The 16732-nt window shown below is 37.4% G+C and overlaps 1 protein-coding gene across 1 annotated transcript in view; it reads left to right on the top strand.

Moving 5' to 3' along the window:
• Positions 1–16732, top strand: part of PIK3CA (phosphatidylinositol-4,5-bisphosphate 3-kinase catalytic subunit alpha) — a 41665-nt gene that overhangs the window by 22131 nt on the left and 2802 nt on the right. The window contains exons 5-18 of the mRNA XM_054166784.1: positions 711–956; positions 1752–1837; positions 3547–3652; positions 4784–4936; positions 5046–5180; positions 8920–9044; positions 9423–9504; positions 9979–10143; positions 10664–10767; positions 11937–12108; positions 12436–12542; positions 13014–13135; positions 13660–13738; positions 16311–16481. Of these exons, the coding sequence (XP_054022759.1) occupies positions 711–956; positions 1752–1837; positions 3547–3652; positions 4784–4936; positions 5046–5180; positions 8920–9044; positions 9423–9504; positions 9979–10143; positions 10664–10767; positions 11937–12108; positions 12436–12542; positions 13014–13135; positions 13660–13738; positions 16311–16481 (1853 nt within the window). The remainder of the gene's footprint in view (positions 1–710; positions 957–1751; positions 1838–3546; positions 3653–4783; positions 4937–5045; positions 5181–8919; positions 9045–9422; positions 9505–9978; positions 10144–10663; positions 10768–11936; positions 12109–12435; positions 12543–13013; positions 13136–13659; positions 13739–16310; positions 16482–16732) is intronic.

The following is a 16732-nucleotide window of genomic DNA, read 5'->3' as shown; positions in this document are numbered from 1 at the left end:
ATCTAGTGTGGTTTCTTCAGAAGTGCCTGGTGTGCCTTTACTGTGCTGCAAAAAAAGCTTGTTAATTATACTCCAGGGCTGGACCTGTCTTAACACATTGTGTTTTATGGTACTGTTTCCAGACAGTGCTCTCAGCATTTGGTCCTGAATGGACACAGTACAGGCTTGCAGGTAGAGTCTGTCAGAATCAGTGCTGAATGTTAAGGCAATAAGCAGAACTGAGCTGAAAATGAGTGTCTGACATTTGTCATGTGCTTTCTGCCTGTGACTGTAAGTACCAGTCACCTGTGCTAGGTCTGCACAGCAGCATGCTATGCAAAAGCAGCAAAACTGCTCCCAGGAACTGCTCTCATCTGGAGGCAGTCTGCTTTGTTTGTGCTACACTGTGCTGAAGCTAAGGAGCACCAAGAACCCTGACTTGTCATCTTGTCAGTTTTGTCCTCCATCTCCAGTTCAGCCTTCCACTGCTGCAGACATTATTCATATCTCAAAGCTGATATGGAGCCCTACTGTGCAAAGCCAGTAATGTGTTTGAAGTGTTGAATCTTCTAACTGTAAGAAATGCTGTAAAGAGTATATGTAGAGGGCCAGTGAATAGCTCTTTAAATATTCTCATAGTCTTGTAATTGTCTGAATATTTTTTTAGATATAGATTACCAAGGGTGTACACTTAAAAAACATGACTGAATTTTGGGCTTGTTTTCTTGCAGTATATAAGAAGCTGTATTATGCTTGGTCGCATGCCCAATCTGATGCTCATGGCAAAGGAAAGCCTCTATACCCAGCTACCACTGGACACCTTTACCATGCCATCTTACTCCAGGCGTATCTCTACAGCTACACCCTACATGAATGGAGAAGCTACAGCCAAATCCCTTTGGACTATCAGTAGTGCCCTCAGAATACGAATCCTCTGTGCAACATATGTAAATGTGAACATTAGAGACATAGACAAGGTAATGCAAATGCTGTATGGCTTTGATTATGGTTTCCAGCAGCTCCTGTTTTCCCTCTTGATTTTTTCTGTGCTTACACTGGAAAAGTAGTGTTATTTAACATGTTAGAAAAGTGGACCCCTTGGTTCAAGTACCCAGTTCTACAAAATGCAGACATACTTTGGCAGCTGAAAACTTTTGTGTACTACTCAAAAGGCATGATTTGTGGTATTTAGGTAAATATTCTGCCTAATAGGAGCAGAACTCAGTTTGCATAGTTCACTTGAGCTTAATGGACAGAAGAACAAACCTCATGTTGCTGTTTATTTTCTAAATAATGATTATGTTTGTGTGTATTACAGTAATAGAGAATACTTTTGATGAGGGGATGCTAGATAGTGTGCTAGTGCTGTTGAAGCCCTATTACAAGCCTGGCTCACTACCTGAGAATTAGTTTGGTCTTTTCCTTCACCAAGCTAAAGAAGAATTGAAAATAAATTTCAGTTTTCTTTAGAGTTTATTTCAAGCTTATTATTTTTAAGAAATAGTTTGTCAGTTAATGAGGAGAAAGATGGAAACATTTTTTTCCAGAAGGGTATGCTTATAGCCTCTGCTTCAAAACTGTCAGAGCATGAACGAATTTGAGTCGTAGGGAGGGTGGGGACTATTCAATTTGTAGTTTGTTTATTATGTTTTACTTGAGGGAAGTTCAAAGTTAATATGTTGTTAGTAGTGAACAATATCTGTTGATGGCAGTGAAGAGTGCTGAACATAGTAACATTTCAAAGATAGTACTAATATTACCATTGTTTTCAGATCTATGTTAGAACTGGTATCTACCATGGAGGAGAGCCTTTGTGTGACAATGTGAATACTCAAAGGGTACCTTGTTCTAATCCAAGGTAAGCTAAGTACCTGAGCAAATATAGAGAACCTGACTTTCAGAGTATCATAAATTATAGCACTGAAGGTGGAAAGGCTCAACTTAAATGTTCAAGTAGAGCTCATTGCTGGCAATTCCTTGGCTTAAGTTTTGTAAAAAAAATTTTTACATATCCCTGTACTTGAATTAACTTAATTCAAACACAAGTATTTTGGCAGTACAGTTTCTTTCTTGAGCAGGTCTGATTTCTATGTGTGTTTACAGTTACTTCTAACTGAACGCACTAATGACACAATGCTGTGAAATCAGCGTAGCTCTAGATGGCTGCATCAACACATATTCCAATTGCAGGCTCAGATTTCACTTTCAGCATGAGGCAACATGATGTCACTTAACCTCAGAGTCTCTTTTGGTGAGGTTACACAGTATGTTCTAAAGCAGAACCACTGACTACGGAGAGCTAACATAAAAGTGAGTGCCACATCTGGGCTGTTTATTTTCAGGAGATTTGACCTACCATCAGTATTATCTGGGATAATCACATGAACTTAAAAGTGCATAAAGAAGTTTTGTGTGAGCATATATAAGCATTGAGAACAAGTATGTTCCTGTAACTCACTAATGAGGATGTTCAGCATCTGCTAGGATTAAATGCAAAGTATGTGTTCAGACGTAATTCCTGACAGGTATTTTGTGTCTGATTTCATGTCCTCGTAATGCATTTTGAAACTTATTCATGAGACACTGACAAAAGTATGAATAGATTCTATAATTAGAGGGCCTAATGAATTTAAGTAGTTGTTGAAAAACAGCCACTCCTTCTGAGCTGCCCAAATACAGATCTACTGGAACTGATAGTTTAATGGGTTTAGAGACAAAATCTCCTTGTAAAGGTGATAAAGGATGTGGCTTGAAAACTTGGGTATAATCACATATCTGTATTATATGAAATTAACTACTAAGAAAAGTGGGTTAAAGAGTATATGGCATTTTTATCATTCTCAGATGAAGCCTTGGACAGTTAATTCTCTGTAAAACTTTACTTCTAGTAGCTACAGGCACTGAAACTTAATGCTGTCATTGGAAGGTGCTGCTTCTTCCAACTGAGAGAATTCAGTGTGGCAATCTACTTAAGAAAACAAACTACATTCAGAAGTTCTACTCCAAAAGCACAGTTGTACCAATTGAGAGAGGATGACTGCTTGGAGAAGTTAACAAAAACAGAATATATATTCCTGTAGAACCAATCTGGCCTCTTATTACTGTGGTAGATAGAATATCTGAGCTAGAAATACTGCTTTGGATTTCTGTGTTCTATTTCTTGAAGTTGTCTCTTTTCTAGCAGTTCAAATTCAGATCAGTTCTGAAAGAGATTTTTTTTTTTCCTCTGAAGGGAAAAATATTTCACTAACTGAACTGTAGCTCTTTAGCTTATACATCTGGTGACAGCAGTAGTCAGTAGGTTTGCAGGAAAGCAAATGAACCTATTGGTAAGTTTGCAGGAATTGAACCTAGCCTGTCTTTTTAAACAAGGTTGGTGCTTTGAGGCTATCCAGGGAAGTCAGCATTCACAAAAGGAGATGTGGTTGAATACATGTAGGAAAACCCTTCTTCGTTGAGTAAGTGCATTGTTGATGCACACACAGAGGTTGAGTAGGAACATAAAATATGCAGTTGTCTCCATATTCTCCCTTCACCTGGTTTGATTCTGCTTTTTGAACCTTACAGGTGGAATGAATGGCTGTTGTATGACATGTACATTCCTGATCTGCCCCGTGCTGCTCGGCTCTGCCTTTCCATCTGTTCTGTTAAAGGCCGGAAGGGTGCTAAGGAGGTAAAACACTTCATGGTTTCAATATGCTAACAAACAAAATCTACTTAATTCAGCTCTGGGAAAGTACTTGGTAAATGCTGTCCTGGCAATTAGTCTTAGTCCAATGTTTGATTTGAGTCTTATTACAATAGGGGATTTTCTTTCCTTTTATCTAGTTCAGACCAATACTCTTGGGGTCAGAACTCAAAAGAAAATAAGAAAGGGGGAAAAAAAAGTCTTACCTATTCAATGCTATAAATCATGTCTATACTGTATTACCAGACACAAAAACTAGTGCTAGTCTTTTCAGGTACAAATGCCTTTAAACTCAAGTTTCCAAACTCATAAGTTACTTCCTTAGTTATTGAAAAAGGACATTATTTATACTTCAATTTAGTGTTGACTTGTAAGCTAAAGATTTGTGACACTTGAGCATTTGATGCAAAATCCCTACTTCCTAAGACTCTCCATATGGCATAATTCTAGCCACTGACATCATGAAATTCTGAGTTTGTGTCATAGGTACTACATGTTTGTGGGGTTTTTGGTGTTGTGTTTGGGGTTTTTGTTCTGTTCTTTGTTTGCTGTTTTGGTTTTTTTTTTCTCCTTTTGTGTTTTTCTTTTCTACAGCCAGTTTTCCAATCTTGCAGAATCATAGAATGGCTTCAGTTGGCAGGGATTTTTAAAGATCATCTAGCCCTCCCACATCGTTCACTAGAAGAGGTTGCTCAAAGCCCCACTCAACCTAACCTTGAACACTTTCAGGAGTGGGAAATACACAACTTGTCTGGGCAACCTGTTCCAGTGTTTTACCACACTTGTGGGAAAAAGAACATCATTTCTTATGTCCAGTCTAAACCTATTCTCTTTCAGTTTTAAACTATTGCCTTTTGCCCTGTCACTAGAGGCCTAAAATAAACTCTCTCTTCCATCATGTCAAATTATTTTGATGTGGGGAAGATGTTAGTATGTGTTTACAAGTGTTTTGGTACCCTGCAAAATGCCTGCCACGAGAGTCATTCATACAGAACTATGGTGCAGCTTCCACAACCTGCCTTCAGCAGCTCTGGGGTGAAAAATGTTATTTTTCCTGGCTTACTCTGTAGTAATTAATAGATGATGTTAAAAAGATAATTCTTCAATCTCTTTAAGGAGCACTGTCCATTGGCTTGGGGAAATATCAACATGTTTGATTACACAGACACTCTTGTGTCTGGGAAAATGGCTTTGAATCTTTGGGCAGTACCTCATGGGCTGGAGGACTTGTTGAATCCTATTGGGGTTACTGGATCAAATCCAAATAAGGTAAGTATGTGCATGCTAGGTTCCTCTTCAGGAGTACAGTTTGGAAATAGATTTGTATTATAACTAGTACCATTCAACAGAGAAAGTAATTTAAATTCCCTTTGTGTAGGAAACTCCATGTTTGGAGCTGGAATTTGATTGGTTTAGCAATCCTGTGAAGTTTCCAGACATGACAGTGATTGAAGAACATGCCAATTGGACAATATCCCGGGAACTGGGCTTTAACTACAGCTATGCAGGGCTGGTAAGGCAAACTCCCTTTCCAGAATTAGCTGCTGAAATATGGAAGTAGTATTAATTTTCCTTGGTATATTACTTATAAAGAGAATGGGGTTTTGTGTATCCTGATTTATCACAAAGGCAGGAAATCAATTTTTTTTGTTTCTATGTAGCAAAATGAGTACATTCTCAGTTCTTTATATTGCCAGTAAACTGACTGAATGCTTCACTGACCAACCAAAACACTTTAAAGAGAAACTTTCTTACTGTGCAAACTATTATGGTGCTTTTGACTTTTTTATATCATTAATTCAGATGTCTGAAGTACTTAGTTTGACTTTTCAGAAGTTTAAATTCTCCTTCAATGATGCTGTTCTATTTTGTTGCAATCTCGTGTCTACAAGTAGGCTTTCTTCTGTAATCTAAAGGTGCTTGTAACTCTTTACTGGCTGTTTAATGGGCTAGTTATAACCATAAATATAGGGAATTCTGAGGAAATTGATTGGCATACATGTGAGTAGCCCTTTATCTCTTCTCTTCCAAGACAAAAAGAGTATGATAATTAGCTTTTTGCTGATATTTGGAGCTTTCTTTAAAGCCCATTTTGGATGAATAAAATGAGGAAAAAGGCAAGCTGTAAAGGTCAAAAAGTTATCGTGTGAAAGACAAGGCTGTGAAATTAGTTGGTATGTTTTATGTGTTCTTCTGGAAGCTGGCTCAAAGACTTGAGAGTTTCCCCCAGACCAAGCTTTGTGGTCTGTGTGAAGAAGAGTATCAGCATGGCAAATTTCACAGTGGCAAAAAGCGCTTTGGGTGTCAGTAAGTTTCCAGTTTGAGAATTCTTGTGATATTTTTAACAGTCCCATTTCAACATGCCTTGAACAAAGAGTTTGTAGGTATTTGATTTCTCCTGATAGTCTACAGGAAGTCCATCACAGAGTGACATATCTGCTGATGATATATATTGTTACTGAGCAGTGCTGCAGGGCTCTTAACAAGTCCTGAAGAGCAGCTGGCTTCTTGGCAAACAACATTTCTTTGCTATAACACAGCCTATATCCTGGTTTTATAGATGCTCAACTTTTCTGTTCCATCTGTAGGCAAAAAAAACAACCCCAAAACCAGAGAATGGTGAGAAGAATAAGCTCTTATTTCAGTGACAAAGTAGTAATCAACTTACATTTTGTTCTACCTTGGATTTTTTTTTTTTAATTATGAAGTATAAAATTATCATGGAGTCTTTGTAATAATCCTTGCAATACCATGGAAGAAGGTCATATTGATTAAATATGGAGAAAGCCTATTTACATCAGTGACTAAGTTGACAGGGAAACAAACTGTATCGCTGCTTTAGTCTCATTATTCATGATGCTTTTCCTTCAACCCTCTTCATTGCCTGCCAAAATCCTCTTATTTTTCCTTTTTTTTTTTTTTTTTTTTTTTAAATCATACTGTATTAAATGCTAGTTAAGTTTGAACATCATTATTCCCTCAGCATTGTGTTTGTCTCTTTTATCATTTAATGTGTAGCATCTTCAGATGTGAAGCTAAACTTTCTATATTCAGGTACGGTGCATATTTATAGCTCTTTGTAATATTGGCTATACTGAGAGAGTTAAAGCCAAACTATTGGTACTAGTTTGGGTAGTAGATCACTGTGTAGCATTGGCTGTATCTGAGAGAAGTAAAAATGCTTGTCTGAAATGGTCAAGATATCATCAAAATAGTGGTTAATATAGAAGTGATTTTGTTATGATACAAAGAGCATAAAACTTCTGTTTGAAATGCATTGCACTGCATTTTAATTAATACATACTTACAAGAAATCATTTATAGGCCCATTAATATCTCAAATATGAAGGAATTTTCACATATTAAATCTAATTTACTGTCCCACAATTCATAGAATTTCAAGTTTTTGGTGTTGACCGCAACAGGATAAATGCATTTCCCTTCTGGGATTGACCTAAACTATGATCTTTCTGACCCACTATGCAGGTACAATTTACACTTTTTTGACTTTTAACTTACATTTAAGGATGACTCTTTCAGAATCAAGATGAATATGTACAATTAAATCACTTGTTCAATATCAGATATTTGATCTTGTATCAGGAGTGGTATGAAGTCATTTATCCATTAACTTCCTTATAGAATTACCCTGACTTTGCTACTTGCAATGTATTCGTTACCATAATACCTAAGAACGTGTTCTAGAAATTTTCCTGTGCCACCTTGAGTAGTCCTGAATAATTTCTCTCTGCTTTTAAGTCCAGTCCTTATGCTTCAGAATGGTAATTACAAAAACCACGCTGGTGTGGGCAAGATACTACAAATCCTGTGATTCATAGCTTGAGTGTTGGTAGACATAAGCTCGGAGGCCAGAATATTTTTGTCCTGTGTAATCATAGTGAACCCATCATGGGAGGACATGATTTATATACATAAATACAGAGAATGTTCAGTCTGAAGTAGATAACATGCCATATAACCAGATAACTGTTTCTTAGAAATTTCAACATTTCACCTTTTAAAAGGGGGCCTTGATCTTCTACCTGGAAGCTTCATATTGTTCTTCAGGTTTTGGGTTTTGTTTTGTGGGTTTTGGGTTGGTTTCTTATGCTGTTTTCTGTTGTGTGATTGGTGGTTGGGTTTTTTTTAAGCTAGATGCATTGGGAAAACGTTTTGTATTGGGAAAATTTTCTTCAACCCACCACAGACACCTAGATACTTTGAAGTACCAGTTCAACCAGTTGAAAATTTTAGTCAACAGAACTGACAGACAAAGCTCACTTCATTCCTGTTTAATATGCTCAGTAGAAATTGCCTTAGGAAAGAGCAGAACAAGAGGTGAAGTAGTGTAGTTCTGCAGCTTAAACAATTGGAGCTTGGAAAAGAGTTGATCTTATTCTTCTGTAGTAGGAGGCATAATATGGATGTGAAAATAGGAGTTCACTTTAAAAATACTGTTCAACTCTTGTAAAAGTTTTTGGGAAAGCTTTGTCTTAAGTGTAAAACTTGTTTGTTAAAGTTGTATTTTTATACTAAGGCATAATCCAAGCTGCTTAAGATTTTCTTCAGTGCATTTGAATGCAGTTGAAACCTCAAACTGCAGCATTTCATATGTTGCTTTGCAAAAACCATATAAATGAACTAAGAAATGGAAAGTATAGGAGACAAATGAAACTTGGCACACAAGCTGTGAAAAATCTAGTAATTGTAATAGTTTCATACTTCTGCCATTGATCTAAGCTGGTTCTAATAAATGAAGCCTTAGATAAAATTGATTTTGGTGTGCACCAGTTTTTTCTTTGCTCTTTGGGCAGTATCTTATGCTAATTCTAGTTAATGTTTTCCATTGTTCCTATTACTCAGGCTTTCCTGCAGTGTTCTGTCTCTTATTTACCTAGCTTCATCCCCCATATTCTGCTTTTTTCAGTTCTCATTTCTTTTTTCACTCCTTTCATCAGCTCTCATTTTGTGCTGTTACATGTTCATTAGATGCCAACTGCTGCTGATTTAGTTGAAATGTATCTCATCTTGTCCCAGTAGTGACTAAAAGCAGTTGTAGAAATCCAAGGCCTTGTCTTTCATATATCTCTATTTTAAAATTCAAAGTCCTCAGTTATAACAGAAGGAAAGAACAAGGTAGTATTGCATAGCATAGGCTGTAGGTGTTGCTGTGCTGTTTAAATACTTCATGTATGTTGTATGACCACAGAAGGAAATGTGTGGAGGGTTAATGGGCCACTTTCTCTCTGCAGAGTAACAGAATAGCTAGAGATAATGAATTAAGAGAAAGTGACAAGGAGCAGCTGCGAGCCATATGTACACGAGATCCTCTGTCTGAAATCACTGAGCAGGAGAAGGACTTCCTCTGGAGCCACAGGTATTTAAAAACCAAACCAAAGAGAAAAGCTTCGTCATCACAGTCAGACTTCACCTCCATCATTTCAAATTCATCATGGTCACCTTGGGTTTAGCTCCCTTTTCATTACTCTGTATTGAGGGTTAGTGTGTTAGAAAAGGCTTCTAAACATTTCTGCATCTTGGTGCAGAAGTCCATGTGGAAAGGTAAGTTGTGGAATTAGTTCACATTTTTCCCTGTTACTTCAGTCTTACCTTCATGCATGGATCATGGCACCACCTTATGGTATTGATTGGATTGTGCTGACAAAGAAAGAGATGCAAGGCTGAGAGGATATAGTAGATGGTTATTGAAACAGAAATGATACTTTGTACATACAGCTTTTTGTCTCTTTTGCAGACACTACTGTGTGAATACCCCAGAAATTCTGCCCAAATTACTTTTGTCTGTTAAATGGAATTCTAGAGATGAAGTGGCCCAGGTAATATATAGCACCAAATTAGTTGTGTATTTTGAAGAAGCTGTAAAATATGGTGTTTTAGAAGAAACTTCTGAAATTTAAAAGGTGTTATGTGTGCATGATACACTGAATGAACGTTTAGGTCATGCAAGTTGCCACTAAAATTGACTGATCAGTCTAGTCCTTAGCTCTTGTTCTTCAGCTCGGTCTGAGTCATAAGATGTCCTCTTTGTTAAACTGCTTAATTCCTTGCTATGTTATTCCTTGCTATGGTTTGTCAACAGCATTTAAATGGGAAGCTTTGTTTTCATTCTTTTTATAGTGGGTTAAACAGCAAAGTCAGCTGGCAGCTAACAATAAATTGTTTGAGAGGGGACTGGCAAGAAAACGGCTTCTGCTCGGTTGCCATTTGTCTGATATCTTCTAATGGCTATTTATTACTGCTTCTTTCTAATCAGTGCAAACATGTAATGTGCTTGGACTTCTTGTCCACAGATGTATTGTTTGGTAAAGGACTGGCCTCCGATCAAGCCAGAGCAAGCAATGGAGCTTTTGGACTGTAATTATCCCGATCCGATGGTGCGAGCTTTTGCAGTTCGGTGTCTAGAGAAGTACTTGACAGATGACAAGCTGTCCCAGTACTTAATCCAGCTAGTACAGGTATACAGCATATTTTGGCCTGCTTGATGTCTATATTCAGTGATCACAGGGGCTTAAAATGCAAAAAAAGGTGATGTGGAAAAGGTCATCAGTTAGCATTGCAAGTTTCTTAGTTGGGAGGAGATGAAATGCAGTTCATTTTTGGTAGTGCTGTGGGTTTGCTTGTTGATATTAAATGACAAAGTTTTGCAGAGATAGAGAATTCCTCTACCAGCTGGAACAGGCAGCTATTTCAGCTGTCCCAGCATATGGGAAAGTATGAGCAACAGCATCTTCTCAAAATTTTGAGCAGGTTGAGGCTAAAATATTTGGTAACAATAAAAGAAGCATCAGATGGTAAGCTCTCGAAATAGAGGCAGATACTGTTTAAATCCTAATCTTGATACCAAGATCAGTCATTCTACATAATTTAATGTAAAACATAAGATTGTTTTTTATTTAGCTGACTTTAATCTCTGTGTTGTTCATAGAAATAGTAACAGCAGCTGAGGTTTTTTTTTCTCTTTTTATCCTCAACTAGGTTCTGAAATATGAACAGTATTTAGATAATCAGCTTGTGAGATTTTTGCTGAAGAAGGCACTGACCAATCAAAGGATAGGACACTTCTTCTTCTGGCATTTAAAGTAAGCTTAATACCATCTTAAGGGGTGATGGAATTCCTATTAGCTGTAAACAATTAGTTGTTCTAAAGCATTGTACACTAAATGTTCTTTTTATGGAAAATATTACCGCTTAAATTTATTTTGTATTGGTTGAGAGTTTGAATGTGCAGTCTGATGATAGAAGTCATTCCTTGAAGTTACAAAAAGCTAGTCAATAATAGATAATTAGTCCCGAGGTTTTTGTTCTGTTTTGTGGTAGCTACCAGTGATTATTCTAAGGCTGTGATAGTCTAGCTATGATTGCTGGAAGCCTCCCAAAATTATTAATTATTTACAGCTTTCATAGATCTCTGCAGTTTGAACTTCACTTTATACACCAAATATCCCCACCAGTCATTCCCAAAAAATGGTACAAATAATTGAGGCCTAAAGAAAGCCACCCAATTGGACCATATAAGGCTTTGGAAAAATTACTGTTCATAAATGCTTATTAAAGCCTTATAGAACTTGATAACAAAAATATGTCCATATACTTCCTCACGTGCGCTTTTGTAATTCCTGATGTTGAGAAGACTGAGCAGATATCACCCTACAGCATGCTGGATTGCAGCCAGGTCTCACCTGATAATGCTGTTCTGAGATAATGTGATCAGACACAGCAAGTGATGTTTGTCATGCTTTCAGTTTTCTATTTTCCTTGGTGATCATTGAGGGTAATGGAATAAGTTGCCTCATTAACTTGTTTGAGGGGATGTATTTTAGGACTCTGTGAAGACTAAGACTGTGTGAGGAAAAGGAAACTAGAGGGGCCATATCCTTGTCAAAATGAGACAAGGAGAAGATGAAACAGGTTAGCTTTGCTCTCAGCAAAGAAATCATGACTTGAAGGCTTGACATTTACTCCTGAGTTTTTGGGAAGCATGGATATTTTGGTAGGAAAGGACAGCATGTAACAAGAATGAATGGGGGGAAAGTCTATAAACTCTCTGCTGAAATAGTTGTGAAGGAGTACTGAAGTCTGATCAGTCCAAGTCAAAATGAGATGAGTTTTTGGGAGGTCAAGACAAGTTATTCCCCTGAAAATAAGGATCCATAAACAGCCTTCAGGAAGATGTTACAGGTATAGCTTTACTTTTGGTACCTCTGATTGGTTTTTTTCTAAGCTGTAACTGTTCTTCTTTTCTATGTAGGTCTGAAATGCACAACAAAACTGTAAGTCAGAGATTTGGTTTACTTCTGGAGTCCTATTGTCGAGCATGTGGAATGTACCTAAAGCATCTGAGCAGGCAGGTGGAGGCTATGGAGAAGTTGATTAACCTCACAGATATTCTCAAGCAAGAGAAAAAAGATGAGACACAGAAGGTATTATAAACTGTCTGCATAGCAAAACTGTTGCAACTGAGTCACAGGAATCACTTAGAACTGTGTTTAATTTTATTAACTAGAAAATTATTAATGCTAACTTCAGTATATAGAATATTATCCTAGAAGCTGTAATATTTTGTGTTGCCATTGTCTCTTAAGGCAATAGAACTAAATCTAAGGGCTTCAGTTTGTTATGTGGCTAAGCAGAGTTGCTGATGTTTGAACTGTTCCAATTCATGCTTTAAAACCAAAGCTGAAGTCTGATACTTTCCTCTCTTTACGTGTATTTCATATTCTCAAAACCTGAATGTGATTATTTATCAGGTACAGATGAAGTTTCTTGTTGAACAAATGAGACGGCCAGATTTTATGGATGCTCTACAAGGTTTCATCTCTCCTCTCAATCCTGCGCATCAACTGGGAAATCTCCGGTATCGTCTGCAGTTTGTCTAAATATTTGAGTCTTAACATGCACAGTGTGAGGGTTAAATGTTAACATACTAAATGTTAGGATCGTCAAAGTTAACTGAATACAATTTGTAGCAGAGTGATTCATAAAGAGTGAAGTAATTTCAGTCTAATAGTTTAACAAATTAGGGAATAACGTAAGTTAGCTGTTCCTTTAAGGCGGCAGAAACCACAGTCCTTTTTCCCTTTGTCATGAACACGCTGCCAAAGGAAAATGTACAATTAAACTAGCTTTTCTCTAGGGCTTAGCAAATAGTTAACATTGCACTTACTAAGTTCGAAGATGAAAGTTTAAGTGCTTGACTGTTGGTTACCCTTTCATCTTGAATTTGATACTAGTTTGAAGAAAACAGGTAGAACTTAGTAGGATTACAGAAACGTGCTATGAGTATCAAACCGTGCCTATTTCATAGGAACCTTCTCTTTTTCTATAGGCTGGAGGAGTGCAGGATAATGTCATCTGCAAAAAGACCCCTGTGGCTGAACTGGGAAAACCCAGATATTATGTCTGAATTGTTGTTTCAGAACAATGAGATCATCTTCAAAAATGGAGATGGTGAGAAAAAAAATAAGTGTCATTCAAAAGCTTTGTTATCTGTTTATTTTCCTGAGCTACTGTTTAATATATTTTTTTCCCTAAGTATATAAAATGCATACATTGAAAAAAAAACAACCAACTTTAAAAAATAAACCAACTGAGCAAAGCAATTTTCTTTCCCAGAAATATTAAACGTGCACCGATACATACGTCTGTTTCATGTGCTCTGAGATGCTCAGTCTCTTAAGTTGGAACATGATACTACTTAATGCTTTTTACTTGAAAATGTCTGCAGAATACCACAGATGTGCAACCTGTCATTCCATTGTCATGTTTTCTAGTGTGCATTTTTAAACACCTTTGAAGTCACCACCACAAATTCATTTTCATTCTCAACTGTTTAAAATCTGAGAGGACAAACTCTGCATTAAAGTGTGGAATCCTTACTTCCTTGAGACATACTCTTTGGAGGAAAAGTAAAATAAGACACAATAGTGTTCTGGTGTTACAAAATTTGCAGTCTATGTATTTGACTCTTCCAGACTTGCGTCAGGACATGCTGACACTTCAGATAATTAGAATTATGGAAAACATCTGGCAAAATCAAGGTCTTGATCTTCGGTAAGCTTTAGAGGTTATTCTCGAGCAATACTCTTCTTAATGGGTTTTGCATTGGTTTGTTGCCAGAGATTGCTTCTCTTCTCCCAAGGGAAATAAATGAAATGCTATCAATAGGCTTGTGTGTACATGCTAGAGTGATTTTTAATTTGTTTTTAATAACCTTCAGTCAGCTAAAGTACCGGATGCCATAAACATACGGTAAGGCTGCATTTGAGAAATACTTGCCTAGCTCAAATGGGTCTGAGGCATCTACAGAGCAGGAATGGCTTTGAAAGCTAACACACACTACTCACTACTCTTGTCTAGTGATGGTATCCGTAGTATTTTCTTTGAACAAGTTGCCAAACTTGCAACCCTGATGCGTGATGACTTGGTGTACTGACGTGAAGATACTAACTATGAAAAGTAGGCATTACCCAGTCTGAACTGTATGCAGCTTCTCCACCTCTCAGTACTCTGTGGGTACAGTAGTTTCTGCAGAATGCCATTCTGCTTGTGGAAAACTGATACTGAACAGGCTGTGCATCCAAAGAAGTTTGCTGTATGGCGCATTTTTAGGTGGTGGTTGCTCTGCATTGTAAAACAAGTATGTTCTTTGTACCTGCAGTTCTCATTTCCTTGCCATCTAGACAAATGGACCTACTGGTCTACATCATCTCTCATGCATCTGGGCAACTATTTTGTCTCTGGTATTCTAATGAGTGGTTTTGTCCAAGAGTGGTTTGCAGAATTGCAGTTCACAGTGCCCACATCTTGAAGAATACCGGTTATAGAAATAATCAAAAAAGCATCTTCTCACACCTCTTGCCACTGTTTTTCTTAGAGGCAACATGGAGCTTTAGAAGAGAAGTTGAATAGCTACTGAGGCTGATTAACAAAAAAAAAATAAAAATTCAAAAATAAATAGAAAATCAAATTCCCAGCTGTCCCATCTGCTATACATACAGACTGAAATGAGCATGCAAGATGAGGCAACTGATGGACTCTGAAGCTTGAACAAGCTACAGATTTACATGAGTGGGCAAAACAAACCAAAATCTTTTGAGGATCTAGAAATTGTGACTTATGCCACTAAGGCTACTAAACTATGTCTGTGTGGGACAGAAAGTGTAATGGTGCAAAGTTTATGCCATAGCCTTATGAAAATAATGGGTCCTCCTGTTTTGACCCCTAAATCAGACTTCTGTTTGCAAGTTTAGACAGATCAAGATCAATATACATTTAGTACCTGCAAATGAAGCACTGTTAATTCAGAGAGGAGAAGCCCATCTCCACAGCAACACCAGCAGTCAGCCCTCCCACTGGCTAAGCATTGCACTGATGTTCCTTATGTTCTTAGATCTAATACAAAGCCAGAAGTTGTTTGTGGTTGTTTTCTTTTACCATGACATCACAAAAAACAAACAGACCAAACCCCAACCTTTTGGTATGTCAGTGTTTGTAGAAAGCTGGTTTACTCTATAGGTGTGACACTTCCACTCCAAAAAGGTAACTTCAGGAGAGAAAAGGACTGCTTTTAGGTACAAATCATTTTTAGGTACTCTTTCCCAGATCTTGTAACAATGGATAACAACATGATAATAAAACCTGTTTCTGTCAGTCTTTGAACAAGAGACCAGGTTTGACATGATTTTTCTCAGATAAAATGATTTGAACATAAATACAGGACTGTGGGGGAGTGGGAGGTAAGAGATTTTTGAAAGAAAAAGGGGACAGAAGAAATAATTTCTTCTAGTTGTCAAAAAAAAAAGGTTACTGAGGTAATCCTTTGAGATTTACTTATTAATTAAAAAAAAAATTTATGGTGTCCTTTACAGTGTCCATGAATGACTACCTACAGTTAGTTCATTCGTGTCTGGATAAACTGTAATGCTGCTGACTGTAGGTTCCAGTTACAATTTTTAATGTGTTCAGATACTATTCAGAAACTCCTGTTCATGGTAGGGGTTGGAAAGGACTTCTGGAGATCATTGAGTCCAACCCTCCTGCCAAAGCAGGATCACCTAGTGCAGATCACACAGGAATGCATTCAGGTGGGATTTGAAAGTCCCTAGATAAGGAGACTCCACAACCTCTCTGGGCAGCCTGTTCCAGTGCTCTGTTACACTCACATCTTGAAGTTTCCATGCTGGTTTTACATACGAAGTATTACTTGCTGCTTGCTTACAGTAACCATGAAATCCTAACATTTGTTTTCTAAACACTTAGATTCTGTCTCTGATACTGCAGTTTAAGTGTAGTCAAATTATTTCACTAAATCACACTGAATGCCTTTTTAAGGGTTTTTATCCCAAGGCCTCCAAGAACACACTAATAAATTTCTGCCTTAACCTTTTGTCCTGGTATAAAAGTGAAGAACAACATTGGATACAGTAGCTGGTATGTTACTGTACTAATAACTGATACACTTTTCCACACAACTAACTGCAATACCCCTATAAAGCATTAACAGGTTTTTTTGTACCATAAAGTAACAGATAACATTTATTTGATAAGGGCTATGAAACATTCTTGTGGCTTGCTGTCTTCAAATGTAACTGGATAACAAAAACAACAAACCTTTGTGTTTCAGGATGTTGCCTTATGGTTGTTTGTCTATTGGTGACTGTGTGGGACTCATTGAGGTCGTGAGGAGCTCTCATACGATCATGCAGATACAGTGTAAAGGAGGCTTGAAAGGAGCACTGCAGTTCAACAGCCATACATTGCATCAGTGGCTCAAGGACAAGAACAAAGGAGAAATGTGAGATTTCCTGTTGCTTGTTTGTCATGTTCCTGTGCTCTTTTTGATGGAAACTTCAAGAACTGAAGTTCATCAAGTGGAAAATTATATCTATCTTTGTTTGGCGTTTTATTTGGTGGTTCTCCCCCCATTTCCCTAGCATTCCTCCTTGTAGCTCCTCTAATGAGTTTGGGTGGTTGTGTGACTTGTCAGTAGTAAAGCGTAATTTGAAGACAGACCTATGAGGGTATGGCGTAAGTCTGTGTTTGAAC

This window comes from Dryobates pubescens, chromosome 13 (genome assembly GCF_014839835.1).
Source record: "Dryobates pubescens isolate bDryPub1 chromosome 13, bDryPub1.pri, whole genome shotgun sequence".
NCBI lineage: Eukaryota > Metazoa > Chordata > Aves > Piciformes > Picidae > Dryobates > Dryobates pubescens.
Note: the sequence above shows the minus strand (reverse complement) of the source record. Positions and strands in the feature narration are given on the sequence as shown.